Genomic DNA, 16,643 nt, shown 5'->3' on the forward strand with positions numbered 1-16,643 from the left:
CATTCTTGATAGCTGGTTTACAGGAAACGCCTTGTTCAGCCCCAGCTAGAGGGGTAGAAAAAGCCGGCAAGGGGAGCCTGTACAAAACCCACTGTTGCCCGCCTCAGCCCGCACTGCAGCTTTCCCACGCCAACTCAGGAATTGCTAGATGCTGCCACATGCTCTCCTATCCCTAAGGATCTTGTTGCGGCAGCGAATTAAGGTAGGAGAATCTGGGCCCTGGCCATGGGGAGGGAGTTTTTGACCACACAGCTGCCCACCATATGGTCTCCTGTCAGAGAGACAATGGCCAGAAAAGGCAGTTCATGATATTGTATGCTCAATTAATGACCCAGCTGGGGCCATATGGGGCTTCCCTTCCAAGGAACACTTAGGTCTTTCCAGATAAACATTGCAGAAAACCAATCATGTGCAAACACATTCATTGTTCATATTGGAAGGGACCTCAGGGCCATCTGGTTCAACCAGTACCTGAACAAAAATCCCCTCCACAAACACAGCTTCATGAATGGTCTCTCTCCAAGGTCCCTTCCAATTCAAACATTTGACAGAAGAAAAAAATCAAGACTCAGAGTGATTAGAACAGTTTGCCTGAGGTCACTCAGATTTGGAGATGACTGAGCTGGGGCTTAAACCCTGGTTTCCTGTTTTACTCCAAGTCCATTGTGGTCTTAATGAAGGCAAACAGTGAATCTCCAGTAGAATGGTTTAAAGTTCAAAAGAACTACTAAGTTCTGTGAATAAGTTAGACAAACACTGAGCTTGGTCTTCTAAGTAGCATATTTAGTGAACTGTGAATTTTGTGATCTGTGTGTTTATTGAGGCTACCTCATTAATGCTGATTGGTTCATTTAACCAACATTCATTCATCAAAAATTAAGAATCTTTAAATACAAGACAATGAGCTCTGTCTAGCATTTTCTTTATGATTCATTTAATAAGCATTTAGTAAATACTTACTGTGTGCAGAGCACTGTAAGAGATGCAAAATTTTGAAACAAAATAGAGTTCAGAGGAATTTGAGGTTGGGACTAGGCTTCTGTTATAAATTATGCATCTGAACAAAAATATCTTGGAGGCAGAAATAGGGTGATCTCCAAGAGATCTGCTTTGACCTTCCAGTGGTTCTTGGTTGGATTTGGGTTTGCTAGGGTTGGAAGGGCCCCTCAGATTTCATTCTTTCTACCTCACTCCTCAGTTTTTTCTCTCTCTCTCTCTCTCTCTCTCTCTCTCTCTCTCTCTCTCTCTCTCTTACTGTGCTAGACTTGACCATTTCCTTCTCCTTTCTCATTGATCCATCCTTAAATAATCAACCCGGGGGGGGGGGCAGCTAGGTGGTGCAGTGAATAGAGCAAGGGCCCTGGAGTCAGGAGTACCTGAGTTCAAATCTGAACTCAGACACTTAATAATTACCTATCTGTGTGGCCTTGGGCAAGCCACTGGGCCCCAGTGCCTTGCAAAAACCTAAAAAAAAAAAATCAACCCATAGACTTCATTTAATAGGAGAAAGTCACAGAATGTTAAGTGCTAAAAGAGAACATCAAGTCATCTTGTCTGCCCTTGTTCATTTTCCTGAGGACCAAATAGAGAGAAAATTCCTTATCCAAGGTCACTTGGCTAATGAATAGCAGAGCCCAGAATTGCCAGAGCCTTTCAAAAAAGTATTTCTAGCCTCTCCAGTGGTATGAAGAGATACAGATATAGATTGCCATAAGGTATTCTCTACTTTACATCCTTTCAGAATCAGCTTTGTATAGATTTTCTCCTCAGAAATCTACTCCCAGGTAACATTTCTAAGATAATGAGAACCAGTAACCAATAGCCATGCTTTATCATCTCTTCTAAGATCATTTGACTCTGTCCAGGGCCAGGCTTGTTTTTTACCTTTTTTTTCCGACTTTGTGAAGATTTGTTCTCCAAACCTAAATTAGTTACTTAATGGACTATGGCTACCCATTTCTACTTGAGGACCTCTCAGTTAATCAACACCTGAGCCCATAAACTCATGCCCTGAGGTAAATGGGGATGCCAAGGCCTTTGCCATCTTTAACTTGTGTACCTTGGTCTTTGTGTGGTATCTAGCAGAGATGTGGGGGAGAGAGAGAGAGAGAGAGAGAGAGAGAGAGAGAGAGAGAGAGAGAGAGAGAGAGAGATGGCAATAGTCCTATGTCAATGTGATTTATAATTATTTGGATTTCGGTTACAGACCTTAGAAGCTAGAAAAAGTCTGCTCTAAGGATACTCAAGCAAATAAGGTAAGCTCTGTTCTTAGGGGTAAAAATCCTGGGAATTCATTTCAATTCAACAGCCATTGGGCATTCATTCTGGGCCTGACCCTGTGCAACCACTTGAGAATTCAAAGACAAGAGCCAAATGGTCCCTGCCTTCAAGAAGCTTACTTGTAGGATTTCACATGTAAACAGGTGGGTCTATACAGGAATACTAGAGAGGGGAGAGAGCATTTTGTTACCAATCTGTATATTGTTCAGAAGGTCCCTTGTCCTTTTAGGGTCTTGTTGCTGAGTTATGTTAGTTTTAAGGATTTTACCTGAGGATGATGACTCACTCAGGGGCTTCCACTGCTAGGTATAGTGTGAAGTTCTAGTGAAAAGATGAATGGATTCAGAGGCAAAGGGACCCATGTCCCATCTAGTCCCATCTCTACCAAGTACTACGTGTGTGTGTGTGTGTGTGTGTGTGTGTGTGTGTGTGTGTGTGTGTGATTTGAGGCTCCTGTCTCTCTGGGCCCCAGGTACCCATTAGTAAAATGAAGTCCTTAGATCCTAGGGTGTGGTGAGGAGGGTGGGATCCCAGGTGGAGTCTAAGAAAGAAGCCTATTTTGGTCTCTTCCACCTGGAAGGGTAGAGTGTGGAAAGCCTTGCTTATCTGGGAAATCAAAATCACCCAATGCCGCCTTGCTTCATTATCCACAGAATCCCCAGAGGGCTCTTGCTTGGTTTCAACTTGTACTTCTCTTCATCCATTCTGCTCTCAAACATTTGGTTTTGAGAACGATGCTTCTGCAGAAGACCCATTGCTCCTGGTAGATGCGCTTCCTTTTGAGGTTTCTGAATCGCATTACACTACATTGCTTGGCCTCCCATAACACATAAAATGTTTCCCTGCCTAGGGACGGCCTACTTGTTTTCCTACTCCTTTGGAAGGCATCACTTTGTCTTCCTCTGTCCTTGTTTGTCAAAGTCCACAGAGTCAGAGATTCATCAGAAGCTTTACTAGGAATTCTAGTGCGTGTGGCAAGCTCATTGGTGGGAGTGTGGTGGAGGAGGGGAAAGGATGGGGAGGAGACCTGGAGATAGGAAGATCTTAGACCTTGGGACACAAGGCCCAGTGGAGGGAAAGACCCAGGGAATAACCCAAGGGAGGGTGGGGACCCAAGGATAGGGAATCTAGACTCAAGAGCAACTCCCTTCTCCGCCCCACCTCCCCAGGTCGACTTGGACAATGCTACTGGAGAGACTGCCAGTAGTGGGGAAAGGGCAGTGCTAGGCTGGAGAAAGTTCACTAGAAGAGAGAAAACCTTGGGATCTCACCTCTAGCCAGCACACCTCAACATCCTCCAGAGAGGCCAGCCCAAGTTTCGATAGCACAACCTATCACCTCTTCCAACCACCCCAGGAAGAGATAGAGAGGGAGGTGGCAGGTGGTGAGTATGGGGGTGGGAAAGGCAGCTGCTGGGAAGGGAGTGCCACAATGCTAGAACCCCAGGAGCTCAGGGTCCAGAGAGGGTGCAGAGGCACATTGCCTCCATGACTCAGGGCCACTGATGGCCAATGGACCACTACAGAAAAGATGTCAGTGCCCTGGCAAGAACTCTGTTTCCCTCCTCTAGTTGTGACTCTGTCTTTCATTCCTGGACTGGTCCTTCCTAAAAACATCTTCCTGGTGTCCCAGTTCAGTGCCTTTCTCCTCACCAGGGCTAGCAGCTCATTCCACAGAGCTGATTCACACTAGGAGCTGGGGTGAGTTATTAGCACATTGACTTAGGTAAAGTGGGGCTCCCTAAGTGGATAATATACTTGTAAATAAATCTGCTTCTAGCTTCTTACACTGAGCTATCTGTTCATTCTACCATAATCAAATAGAAAACTGGTTCTTGACATTTTCAATTTTGTTCCTAGGCATTGGTAATGTCAGCCAAGATGGATGAAATGAAGAAAAGTTCCCTCCGGCTGACCAGGGACAAACAACAGCCTATAAAAACAGAGTGGAGCTCCCGATATGTCCTCTTCACTTACTTCCAAGGGGACATTAACAGCGTAGTTGATGAGCACTTTTCTAGAGCTTTGAGTAATACTAAAAAGCCCAAGATGCTGAGCTCTGAAGACAGGAGTGAGGCCGCTAGCCCCAGTAGTGGTGAGTGCGTCCATCTGTCTGGTGGGCTGGGTGATCAGGGTGCTCCAGTTCAATATTGTTACTGGCAGTTCTCCTCCAAGTTCACCAGATTTCATGGCTGGCCTTTGTGCCCACTGTCCTACCCTGCCTTTCACCAAGGGCTCCCGTTGGCTTCCAATCCAGTTCTGGACTTGGGGTTTCCAGTTGAACAAGGTGAGAATCTTCCAGTTAGGTTCCTTTTTTAACTTAGCACTCTCCCAGCTGCTATTCTTCTGGTAAGAATTTGCTAGCCAGATAGTAGTCATTTCCTGAGAGCAAATAACTTGAAAGGCCCAGTAGATAGAAGACATGCTTCAGAGTTCAACTCCCACTTCTTTCTGGCTCTATTTCCCTGCGGAAGTCACTTAACCTCTCAATGCTTGAAACTATTCTTTGAGACTATAGATGTCAGAGCAGTGGTATGGTAGATAAAATCAGGAAGGCTAGAATTCAAATTCAGCCTCAGATAGGGTGTCCTAGGGCATCTCTGCCTACCTCAGTTTCCTCTTTGATAAAATGGAAACAAGGTGCTTTTGGAGATCAAATGAGATAAAATACTTCACAAACCTCAAAGCAATCTATAAATGCTAGCTATAATGGCTCGTATTCTTTGCATTATTGAAGATTCCCAATGATGATGATGATGATGTTTCTTCTTCCTTCTTGAAGAAGACATCAGGGAGGGATGTCATGACAAGCAAATGAAATGGATTTGAGTGAGGGGCTGCTGTGCTTAGTCACCAGCCTCACTTTCCCCTCCAGAGTCATCTGGGTCCAATGGCCAGATATAAATCAGGACAACTGGAGATGTCCCTGGGGCTAAGTAACTTCCCTGAATTCTCATAGCAAGTGTCAAGTATCTGAGGCCAGATTTGAATTTAGGCCCCCCTGACTCCAGGGCTAATGCTCTATCTATTATGCCATCTAGCTGAATTTCACTATTAAAGATTCCCTAGAGCAGAGGTGTCAAAACATAAGTCCCATGATACTCCCAGGTGCTGCCACAAGGAGACAAAAATGTAACTGAGAAATATTTAATAAAATAAATACAAATATGATATATGAACACAGATCTTGTTAATATTACCAAGATGGAGCCAGAAATGATCCTTAAATACAGTTTAGTGGTCCCTGTTTCTATTTAAGTTGGACACCACTGCCCTTATACCAATAAAATTATCAGTCATGAAAAAAAGTTCTTGGTCCAGTCTTCTGTGTTATATAAATCTACAAAAGGTTCTGCATTAGACAGCAGCTATCATAAAAAAGATGACGTAAAAAGGAAAGAATCAGGAAGACCTGAGTTCAAATTTGGTCTCGGACCCTGGGCAAGTCACTTAGCCACTCTCTGCCTCAATTGAAAACCAGGGATCATATTAGCATCCATATTTGTAAAGCCTGGCACACAGTAGGGGCTGTATAAATGCTTCTTCCTTTTCTTTTCTTCATGCTGTGTAAGTTAGGTATGATCCATGGTACCACCGGCTGCCTCTGCAGTTGACCTGTAGTTTTTCATTAAAATATGAAGTATTTGATACAAATGTGAGGCAAAGAACCAGACTGGGAAGAAGGGACGACTGATGACTCCAGGGTAGAGGAATGATTTCTGTTTGAGCCATAAGCTCCAACAGGCTGGAAAGTTACATTGTACTTGGAGTCCCGAGTCCTGCGTCAAATGCTTCTTACTTAGGCTGTGTGACCTTGGGCCAGTCATTCCAACTCCAATGACATCAGTTTCTTTATCAGTAAAATAAGAGGATTGGCCAGAATCCTCTGCAAGTGGCCCTTTTGGCCTGCTTGGCCTCCTCCCCCCACCTTTGCCCCCCAATATATTAGGTAGCCCTTTGGAGCTAGCATGGTACAGTGCCCACCTGGCACAGTCAGTTTTTAATGAATGCTTTCTCTCTCCTCCATCCATTCATTCAAGTTTTTAATTTATTCACATCCTGCCTCCAGCACTTACTATCTCACCAGTCATCATCAAGACATTTAATCTCTCTGAGCTTCTGTTTCTTCGGTAAAATGGAGAGAGTAATACTTAAAGAAATGTATGTTCAGAATGTATAATCAGATGACTAGGTCTTTGGGAAGAAGAACCAAGATGGAGAGAACAGAGAAGCAGCTCCATATGGTAGGCAGAAAGGAGGCCTGCCCTGAATGCAGAGAGGGATTGGGGATTTCATTTTGCTCTTCTGCCCTGAGACAAGATGCTCTAGTTCTTTCTCCCCTTAGCACCTGAGAACCATCTTGGAGGTCCCTTCCAGCTGGAAGACTATTGCCCTCTATTATCTCCAAGTCTCTAAACTAGGGATTCTTAGGCTTTTATTTATGTGTTTGTTTTGCATTATGAGCAGGCAAACTAGAGAAACCTCTGAATCCCTTCTCAAAATCATGTTTTTCTTTCTTTTCTTTTCTTGTTAAGTGATTTGCCCAGGGTCACACAACTAGTAAGTACCTGAGGCCAAATTTGAACTCCGGTCCTTTTAATTCCAGGGCTGGTGCTCTCTATCCACTATGCTACCAAGATGCCCTAAGAGTCATGTTTTTCAAAACATAAAATAAAATATATAGGATTGCCAAGGAAACCAATTACATAGAAATATGGTCACCAACATACACATTTTTTAAAACCAAGTTCAGGGATTCTGGGGTCAAAACCCCTACTCCCATATGAGATAGTATGTGAGAAATGTCAGACGAGTAGTATAAAGGAGAGAAAAGGAGATCACTGGAGGGAGAGTGGACAGGACACTTGCCTGGAGAAGATGGGAGATATTCACAGAAAGGTACCAGCTCATTCCTCTGATTTAATTCAAGTCCAGTATGAAAACCTGGTTCCACCTTTCCAAATCAGCATTTCCTAGGCTATCAAAGCTGGAAGGGGTCTTGGGGAATCAGCTTAGTCCAGCTTCCTCATTTTATTTTATTTATTTTATTTTATTGGTTTTGCAAGAAAATGGGGTCAAGTGACTTGCCCAAGGTCACACAGCTGAGTAATTATTAAGTGTCTGAGGCCAGATTTAAACTTGGGTCCTCCTGACTCCAGGACAAGTGCTCTGTCCACTGCGCCACCTAGCTGCCCTGAACCTCCTCATTTTAGAAAGGAGATCTTGGTGGGTCAGGGAAAGTGACCTACCCAAGGTCACACAGAGGTTTGAATCCAAGCCCCTAAGTCTAAATTTGTAATCCAGTGCTCCAATATGGGCTCTCCCACTAATGCTGCCCGAAGGGACATCCACCATAGCTCATGCTCAAAACCATCTGTTAATGAAAGAGCTCCTGGTTCAGTCTGTGAGCCAGGCTTACTGCTTTGTAATTGTGCTTATTTGAGTTGAAATCCTAGGGCTTGTCATCATCACAAAATATGCTGGCTTTTGGTAGTGCCCAATACTAACAGCACTTGGGAGCTGGCAGAGACCTCAGCGGTCTAGTTCAACATTCTGACTTTGCAGAAGAGAAAGTTAAAACTCAGAGGTTCCAAACAATGACAAGCTATCTGCAGAAATACTTTTCACTGAGCTTTATCTCATCTGATCCTCATTATCCTCATTTTACAGATAAGGAAATTAAGTCTTCCAGGAGGTTGAGTAATTCATTTGTCTGAGGGAATGGTCCTTACTAGAACCCAGACCAAGAGGCTGGGGGGGTCCAGGCCTCCCCCCTTTCTCCACCCCACCCCCCACCCTACTGGGTGGGACAGTGGCAGAGAGGGGCATCCTTGTTGTTTGGGGAATAAATGCAAAAGAAAAAGCAGAAACCTCCCAGCTAGCCAAACTGAACCCCAGAAGTTTTGGAGGAATTGAATGGATCACGTCTAGGTCTACTGTTAAGATTCGCTGACCTCTTGAGTCTTCCCTCGAATTGCCTATCCCAGCCCTAAATCCCTTCCAACACACACACACACACACACACACACACACACACACATACACACACACACACACACCCCATATCCGATACTGGCTGTATGACCTTGTTTAAGTCTTTTAGCCTATATATATATATATATATATATATATATATATATATATATATATATATATATGTATGTATGTATATCTCACTGTCTCTAAAGTAATTAAAATCCAGTTGACAAAGCTAGGAAGGTTAGTCCCTGTAGAGACTCTTAGCATGTGAGAGTGGAACCAGACCTTCCATCTCATCTCATCCTATTCAACCTTCCCTGTTTGGCCAACACAAGTGAGGTGCTGGAAATATCCAAGGCAGGGGGCAGCTAGGTGGCCCTGGAGTCAGGAGGACCGGAGTTCAAATGTGACCTCAGACACTGAAAGATTACCTAGCTGTGTGACCTTGGGCAAGTCACTTGACCCCATAGACATGCAGAAACAAAAAGAGGACAAAATAACAACAACGAGAAGGAAATATCCCGTGCCATTCATGATTATTGCTGTATCTATCTCATCTCACAAACTTTGCAAAACTCTTCTTTCTAGAGAATCAATTGTGTCCCAATCAGTGGAGTTTCAACTCTCACTGGACCAAGTCAAGGCAAGAATTATCTCCTGTCAACAACAGCCTGACCAGCTGCAGTTTGAACATGTCTGGCGCCCAGGACTCATCACCCCTGATGGTCACAAGCCCTACTCCGCAGCTTGGAGATCTGTGGTCCTTAACTTCTCCTCTAGCCAGCCCAGTCCCTGCTGAGGCTGCCTATCCTTCTCCCTCCTTTCCTAGTTTTCATCTAATGCCGGCAACTGAGAGGGAGAGCAAATATGGCTCCCTTCTCAACCTCCTGCAGCAAGATAGATGTCTTGTGTACCCTATGCCACCAGCCAGAAAGCAGGCCAGACATGCTGCCCATGGCACTGGAGCCACAAACCTGCTCCCCCCTGGGAGCAACCCTGACCATGGTAAGAAAATGCCCATATTTGATTTTGTGCTGAGGATCCCTTTACTTTTTCTCCTTGGCTAAGACATAGCATGGAGGAGGAAGGCAGGCAGACATGACTACCTCTGCTGGGAACTTCTGCTAGTCTGGAAATGTACCTTGGGTGAGGTGATCAGGGCTTTGCCACATGTTGCCAAAATGTAGAGGAGCATCAATAGCACTTTCTGCCCTTTACCACCATAGAAGTCATTAAATTTAGCAACTAGTTAGCAGAAGTAATTTGAGAACCTAGGAAGCTATCAGATAGCAGCTTTGAGCCCCCATTTCAGCCCCAGCCTTTGGGAGCTCTTTCCCAGTCCTTACCCCACTCCACCATGGTGGTCTCTTTAGCAGTGACCTCAAGATGTCCTTTGATCTCTGCTATGTCACCCCCCCCCCAAATTATTGAATTAAGAGAATTCTTTGTGCTACTTACCCTAGCATAATCTTTGCTAAATTATAGTCTGAGATTTTCCAGTACAGGCTGGGGAATAAAATAGACCTTTAGCAGCTAAGGAATTATTGAGAAGGTCAGTTGGGCTGAACTGGTCAGAAACATTTGCCCCAGTCTACACATTAAATCTTCGGCTTGGAGCCGAATGTTATTTGGGAGGCAGCCTAGAATAAATGTAAAGACCAGAGGAGAAACAGCAATCAGAGGACCAGGTTTCTAGTCCTGACTCTACCATTAATTATTTGTAGAGCCTTGAGCAAAACCTTCCACTGCTCTGGGTCTCAGTTTCCCCATCTGTAAAGTGAGGAGCTAGACTAGATGCTCTTTGAGAGGCCCCTCCCACTCCTCAATTCTCCGATTTAATGATTCTCTGATCTTGGGCAAATATCTGAACTATTCTGGGTCTCCACTTTTTTCCCCTAGAAAATGATGAGATTTGTTTAGATGACTGCTAAGAAAGTCTCCTCCAGCGCTACCATTCCAGTATACTTGGCAAGGCATCACGAAGTTAATTTTTGTAAAATATATAGTGGGACTTTGGGACACATCTATGAAAGGAAACAATGTCCTTGGGAATAGGGTGGACCACCTGGATAATGCCAAGGTCTTAGGTGAAAAATCTGGGGTGCAATGCATGAAAATCATCTAAATGATTCACAGTCCTCTCAAAGTGGAGTGCTTAAAGAGGTCCCTTGCCTTCTTAACTGCTCCCTTTATATCCCAACCCCTCTGGGGACTCCTACTGTTCTCTAGTCCCTTTTTCCCTAACCACTGTTACCCTACCCACAATCCTTTCCTCACTGCCATAAAGTGCACAGGGCTCATGCTTCTGCTTTTGGTCAAGGTATAGGGAAGACTTGGCCTGAGCAAGATTAAGGGAAATCAAAGGACTGGGTACAGCTCTCCCTTTTTACTCTCTGGGTAACTTCCTCCCCAGACCTCAGTTCCCTCCTTTGCAAAATAAAAGGGTTAGACCAGATGGTCCATGAGATCCCTTCCAACTGTAAATACCATCCTATTCCTCCTTTCACATAAAATATATTCTAGCAGAGATGGGAACCACAGCTATTGTCCATATTAGCCAGCTGTTATCCAGCATCATCAATGACGGGCTGCTTAGTCAAGTGGGAGCCTTCTTGGCACATCTCTTAACTTGCTAAATTCAAGAAGCCGACAATTGTATCTCTAACTACAAATGTTTCTAGAGGCCGAGAACCTAGCCATGAGGAGCAGAAACAGAAACCTCCCCACTTTACAGAGTACTGACCAGGGGAGAAGAAGGGTGGGCAGACAAAACAGCAGGACTGTCCATTCCTGGCGTCTGCCAGCCTGACTGGACACTATACCTCCTCCTTACAGAGGCCCTATTGACAAATCATGTCTTTTTTTTTCTCTCTTAGGGAAGAATCCGGGTTCTTTCCAAAGCCTAGAAAATATCAGCACCAGACTTGCTAATGGAAGTAGGTATATGAGCTACACTTGCCTGGGATAAATTTGTAGAGAATTCTCAGGACTGTTAAAAACCAAACCACAAAAATGTGAAGTGGCTTCTCTTGGTACTTCAATGACCTGGAGTTTATTATTTAGGATAGCCAGACCTTCCTGGGGAGCCCTTCCATTCTCTAACTTGTGCAGATTCCTGTCATTTCCCCTTCCAGTAGTCACTAACAGACTTTGGTGCAGGAGACAACAGAATTAGCTCAGTTAGCTGAAATAAACCAACCCAAAGCCCCAAGGGGCATGAATGGGTCTACAGGAATTAAAATGCTTAGTCCCAGATGTTCTGTCCTTTGCTTTGCTTCAAGGACCACCCACGGACTCTGTTGTTGGAACACATGCCCATTGAGGCTGAACGCCAAAACGATTGGTTACATAAAATTCTAAAATGGAAGGTTCTGAAGCAAGCCCCACTCCATCTGCAAGGAACATGATGGAAAGGTCCTGGCTTGGGAGTCAGAGGCCCTGGGTCTGAATTATTATTACCTCTGTGATCTTAGCCATGTGCCTTTTCATCTCTGTGCCTTAGTTTTTCTCTCTGTAAAATGAAGGGATATAGGGAAGCTAGGTGGCACTGCACTGTAAAGAGCCCTGGGTCTGGAGTCAAGAGGACTCATCTTCTTGAGTTCAAATCTGGCCTCAAGACACTCACCAGATGTGTGACCTGGGGCAAATCATTTAACTCTGCTCCATTTTCCTCATCTGGAAAATGAACTGGGGAAGGAAATGAAAAACCACTCCAGTATCTCTACCAAGAAAATCAAAAATGGGGTCAAGAAAGTCAGACACAACTGAAACAACTCAACAACAAAAAATGAGGGGATGGGACTAGATGGTCTTTGAAGTCCCTTGCAGTTCTGACATTCTGAGGTTCTGCCAAGAGCCTTTTCCATCAGTCAATAAACTTTTAAGTAACTACTCTGTGCCTGAAGCTTAGGGCAAAGGAGGTAGAGTTTGAAGAGGGCTGATTTAATCCCAGAAGGCTTCTTGATGGAAACATGTTGTGTTAGGTAAGCCTGCTTCAAACTGGGATCCCCACATCTAACAGCTCTTTTTGTTTTCTTTTAGACAGACAAACAAATGCTATTCCCCCACCCAGATTGGAGAACCCAGGGCATCTTGATGAAGTCAAAGGGCCTAAATAAGACATTGGATCCCTAGCAGAGGCCTGTGCATACTGCTGTGGGATTTCAGCATCAGGACCAGTGGATGTGGCTGCCAAGTTGATATTAAATATCTCCTGGCATTTGCCTGAAGTCAAAGCTGATGTGAATGGTTCTGTCAAAACTACAAAATGAGCTATGTTATTATGTTTTTCAAGAGTCCCCCTTCAGGTAGAAGAAAAGACTTGTTCTTTTATAGTCTGGATCCTTCAGTTCTGTTTTGGTGAAGATAACTTTTTCCCATGGATACACATGGGGAAAAAAATAACATAGAACCGTGCATCCAGACTACCTGTAAATCATTATGGTTTTCTTTCATTTCTACCATTAAAGACCAAACTCTGTAAGCAAGTCTCTAGTCTTTTGAAAATTGTTTCCTTCTCTTTTTTTCCTCATATAGTTAGGCTAAAGTCATACCATTTAGATTAGTTTGACTCCCCACCTCTAGAGAGTTCAAAAATCACTATCTCAGTGGTCAAATGATTTTGGAGGTCACTTAGTTTAACATAAACCTAAACAAGAGTTCCCTTTTTTTCTTTTTCTTGGAGGGGGGGGCTTTAAGGCAATGGGGTTAAGTGACTTGCCCAAGGTCACACAGCTAGGTAATTATTAAGTATCTGAGGTCAAATTTGAACTCAGGGCTGTGCTTTATCCACTGCGCCACCTAGCTGCCACCAAGAGTTTTTGCTCTGACACATTCAACAAGGGGTCACCCATGTCTGCTTCAGGATCTCCTGTGATGGGTAGGTGCTGTACTACCTTTGTCAGTCCAGTGTGTAGCAGCTTTGATCAGGAGGAAGTTATTTTTTTTCCCTATTCAACCTAAACCTGCTTCTCAGTGACCTTCCACCTTTGCTCCTAATTCTACATTCTGGGGACAAACTGACCAAGCATAGTCCCTCTTTTGCATACTTGAAGAGAGTTATTCTGCCTCTCCTAAGTCTCCTCTTGGGGTGCAGTGGAAAAGGAGTTGGAGGCAGAGGACCTGAGGTCAAATCCCAGCTCTTCTTCTTGGCCAAAGTCACATACACAAGGTCTCCATTCTGGGTGGGCAAACAAGTAGTAAGAGAAAGATCTGGAACTTGGTTTCATCATCTGTAAAATGGGTGGGGGCAGGAGGGCTGTCAGAGTAGACAGAATGGCCCTTCCATCTCTGAACTTATGTATCTTCTGTAGATCTGATGTTCCTAGTTTTTTCAACCAGTCCTTGGATGTTCTCTAGGGCCTTCCCCATTCCTGTTGTCTTCCCTCCGTCTACTTTCTAGTTCAATATCTTCCCCAATTGTGCCTAGGACATAACATGGTGTTCCAGGGTAGAATACCACAGGACTTATTGGGACACCCAATGTCATGGGCTTGCCGTCTTTCAACCCTTCCACTTCCTACTGTTTGCAAATGTATCTGCCTTCTCTATCTTGTACTGGAGAAGTCAAGCCATATTTTTTAAAATGAAGTTTAAGACTTTATGTTTATCTTTATTAAATTTTTTCTTAGATTCAGCTCAGTGATTTGCCCCTTAAGATCTTCTTGGCTCCTGCTTTGGTCATCTAGTATGCTCTTTCTTCCATCTTCAATTTCTTAAATTGATAAGCATGACTTCATCTAAATCACCGATAAAACTGTTCAGCAACTCAAGGCTGCTGATCCTGGGGCATTCCGGGAGAAATCTCCTTCCATGTTGACTTTGACCCATCAATGGCTATTCTTTGAGTCTAACCATGCTACCAGTTCCAAAACTACTTAATTATCATACTTCAGCCCAGATTTTTCCACTTCATTCACAAGACTATCAGGAAAGCTTTTGTCAAATGCTTTAATGAAATCTAGCTGAATTAGAGGCAGTGTAATTTGGTGGAAGAACACTGGTTCTTTCCAAGTCAGAAGACTTGGGTTCAAATTCTTCCTCTTGTCATTATGTATATGGACTTGGCAAGTCCCTTGACTTCTCTAGACCTCAGTGTCCCACTGGAAAATGAAGAAGATGGACTAATGGCTGTTAAGTTTCCTTTGAGCTCTAAATCTGTGGATCCGTGATTCTATTTCTGGGTCTATCAAGTTGGTAACTCTATCATAAAAGGATATAAGGTTAGTTTGCTCTGGCCTGTTCTTGCTCCTGAAGAACCGTAACAGCTCTTTGTGATCACTGCTTCCTTTTCTAGACTAACCATCCTGTTAAGAATAAGTTAGAATTTTGACCAGGAAGCACTAACACAGTTTACAGACTAGATTCTATTCCTTTCCCCTTTTTATTTCCCTATTTGCCTGTCTATCACATAATACCTCTTCCATTCTCCAAGATCTTTCAAAAATCACCATCAGTGACTTGGTAGTCACATTCACTAGGCCAGAAATGATGACCTGGCCCCTTTTATGGCATTGTTCCATTTTTCAGTCCTATTTCCCCTTAGTTCTGGTCCTCACAATTAGTCAGAAGGTCCTTTCTTGCATGTAAACTTGGATGGATCCCAGAATATTTCTATTCTTCCATGGGAGAACAACTGGAAAGGTTTAATTCAATTATTGATCTGGCAGAAATGTATTGAAAGTGGGTTACTGTGTGCTAGATATCATACTAGACTCTAAGGGTACAACAACATAAAAGGGAAGAGTGTATCCCCACAAGAAGCTTACATTCTACCGGACTGGGGGTGGGGGAGAACTAAGCAGACACACAAATGTATCTGTGTGTATGTATGTTTGTTTGTAGGTACGCACACACAAATAGGCAAATACAGAGCAAAACAAGGAAATTTGAAGAGGGAGAAAGTGCTAATGGCAAGGTTAGGGAGGAATCAAGAAGGGCCTGTATAGGACAGAACATCTGGCCTGTGATCTAAAGGAAGTCGGGAATTCTTTGAGGCAGAAACAGACACGGGGACATCCAGTGCAAAGACAAAAAGGAAGACAATGTGGAATGTCATATACAGGCAATACTTAGAAAATAGAGTATGAAAAGGAGAGGAGTATAAAGTAAAATTGAAAAGAGTCTATGTTATGGAGGGCTTTAAAGTAGGCTAAGCAGTTTGTATGTTATCCTAGAGACAGTAGGGAAGTGCTGGAGATTTTATTGTAGGGAGGTGGCACAGTCATACCTGTATTAAGAAATACCAATTTGGCAACTAGAGAGAAGTTGAATTAGTAAGGGTGAAGACTGGAAGTCGGGAGACTAGGAAGCTATTACAGTTGTCCAGGGAAGAAGTGAAGAGGGCCTGGTCCAGGATTAGAACTACCTAGGTGGGTCAAAGAGGATGGACATGAGAAGCAATATGGAGGTAGAATTGATAAGATTTGGTCGGCAGCTAAGTAGAATTAGGCCCAAGAGTTCAAATCAAGTTCCAGTAGCCCTGGTTGCGACCTGAGCTATTGTCTCAGACTCACTCAGACTCAGGGGAGTAGTTCAACTTTGGAAAGAGTATTTAGTAGATTTGAAATCAGGAGATTTGGGTTCAAGGTCTAGCCCCATTTGCAAGCTGTATGACCAGTGACTAGCATTACCATATTCCTCCTCTTCCTCCTCCCATCAGTGCCAGTCCATGTAGTTTCCCTAACTGGTAGTCCTAGAGGGTTGTGTGGGCGATGCTGAGAAGTTAGGGATTTTGTATGTGTGAGAAGGGGCGGCAGGATGGTCCAGTGGATAGAATCTACGTCAAGCCTGGAGTCAAGAAGACTGAGTTTCAACCTGACTTTAGACACATTTTGGCTGTGTGACCCTGAACAAGTCATTTCTCTCTTTCTACCTCAGTTTCCTGATGTATAAAACATCTCTGTCAAATGGAGTTACAAAGAGTCTGACATGACTGAACAGCAATGTGCCAGACTCAGGACTCGAATGCAGATCTTCCTCAGTCTGAGGCTTGCAACACCACCTGACCTTCCAGTAACATTAGTGATATTCATTAATAGTTGGCATTTACCGTAGCTCTTGAAGGTTTGCAAAACACTATTTTTTATCTCTATTTAAAAGCTAAAGAAACTGAATTACAATGACTCTGAGTCTCTGCCTCCTAATCTGTAAAATGGAGATAATAAAACTTTCATTATCTACTTCACAGGATTGTCTGGAGGAAAATTTGATAATTTTCACTGCTCTATGCAAATTTAGAAGCTATTGTTATGCTTCCTCTGGCTCAGAGGAAAACAGATCAAGGCCTCCCACCACTCCTCCACCCCCTTTATTAGCTCCTCTTCCTAAGGCTTTGGTCCCCAGCCTACTTTTCTCCTGGGTCCACATTCTCCCCCTTACTGATCC

The 16,643-nt window shown here is 43.7% G+C and overlaps 1 protein-coding gene across 1 annotated transcript; it reads left to right on the forward strand.

The window, feature by feature from the left end:
* The first annotated feature begins 4,144 nt into the window (after positions 1-4,144).
* VGLL1 (vestigial like family member 1) lies at positions 4,145-12,428 on the forward strand. The gene is made up of 4 exons (XM_074208332.1): positions 4,145-4,374; positions 8,847-9,263; positions 11,135-11,194; positions 12,300-12,428. Exons 1-4 carry the CDS (start codon positions 4,149-4,151, stop codon positions 12,374-12,376), a joined length of 780 nt encoding a protein of 259 aa, XP_074064433.1. The 5' UTR covers positions 4,145-4,148; the 3' UTR covers positions 12,377-12,428.
* The last annotated feature ends 4,215 nt before the right edge of the window (positions 12,429-16,643 follow it).

This window comes from Macrotis lagotis, chromosome X (assembly GCF_037893015.1).
Source record: "Macrotis lagotis isolate mMagLag1 chromosome X, bilby.v1.9.chrom.fasta, whole genome shotgun sequence".
NCBI lineage: Eukaryota > Metazoa > Chordata > Mammalia > Peramelemorphia > Peramelidae > Macrotis > Macrotis lagotis.

Bases quoted from the DNA above. Each gene is read 5' to 3' on its own strand.
- VGLL1 (XM_074208332.1), top strand. From the start codon at position 4,149: ATGTCAGCCAAGATGGATGAAATGAAGAAAAGTTCCCTCCGGCTGACC. The intron at 9,264-11,134 runs GTAAGAAAATGC...TTTCTCTCTTAG, and splicing joins TGGGAGCAACCCTGACCATG to GGAAGAATCCGGGTTCTTTC. The intron at 11,195-12,299 runs GTAGGTATATGA...GTTTTCTTTTAG, and splicing joins CACCAGACTTGCTAATGGAA to ACAGACAAACAAATGCTATT.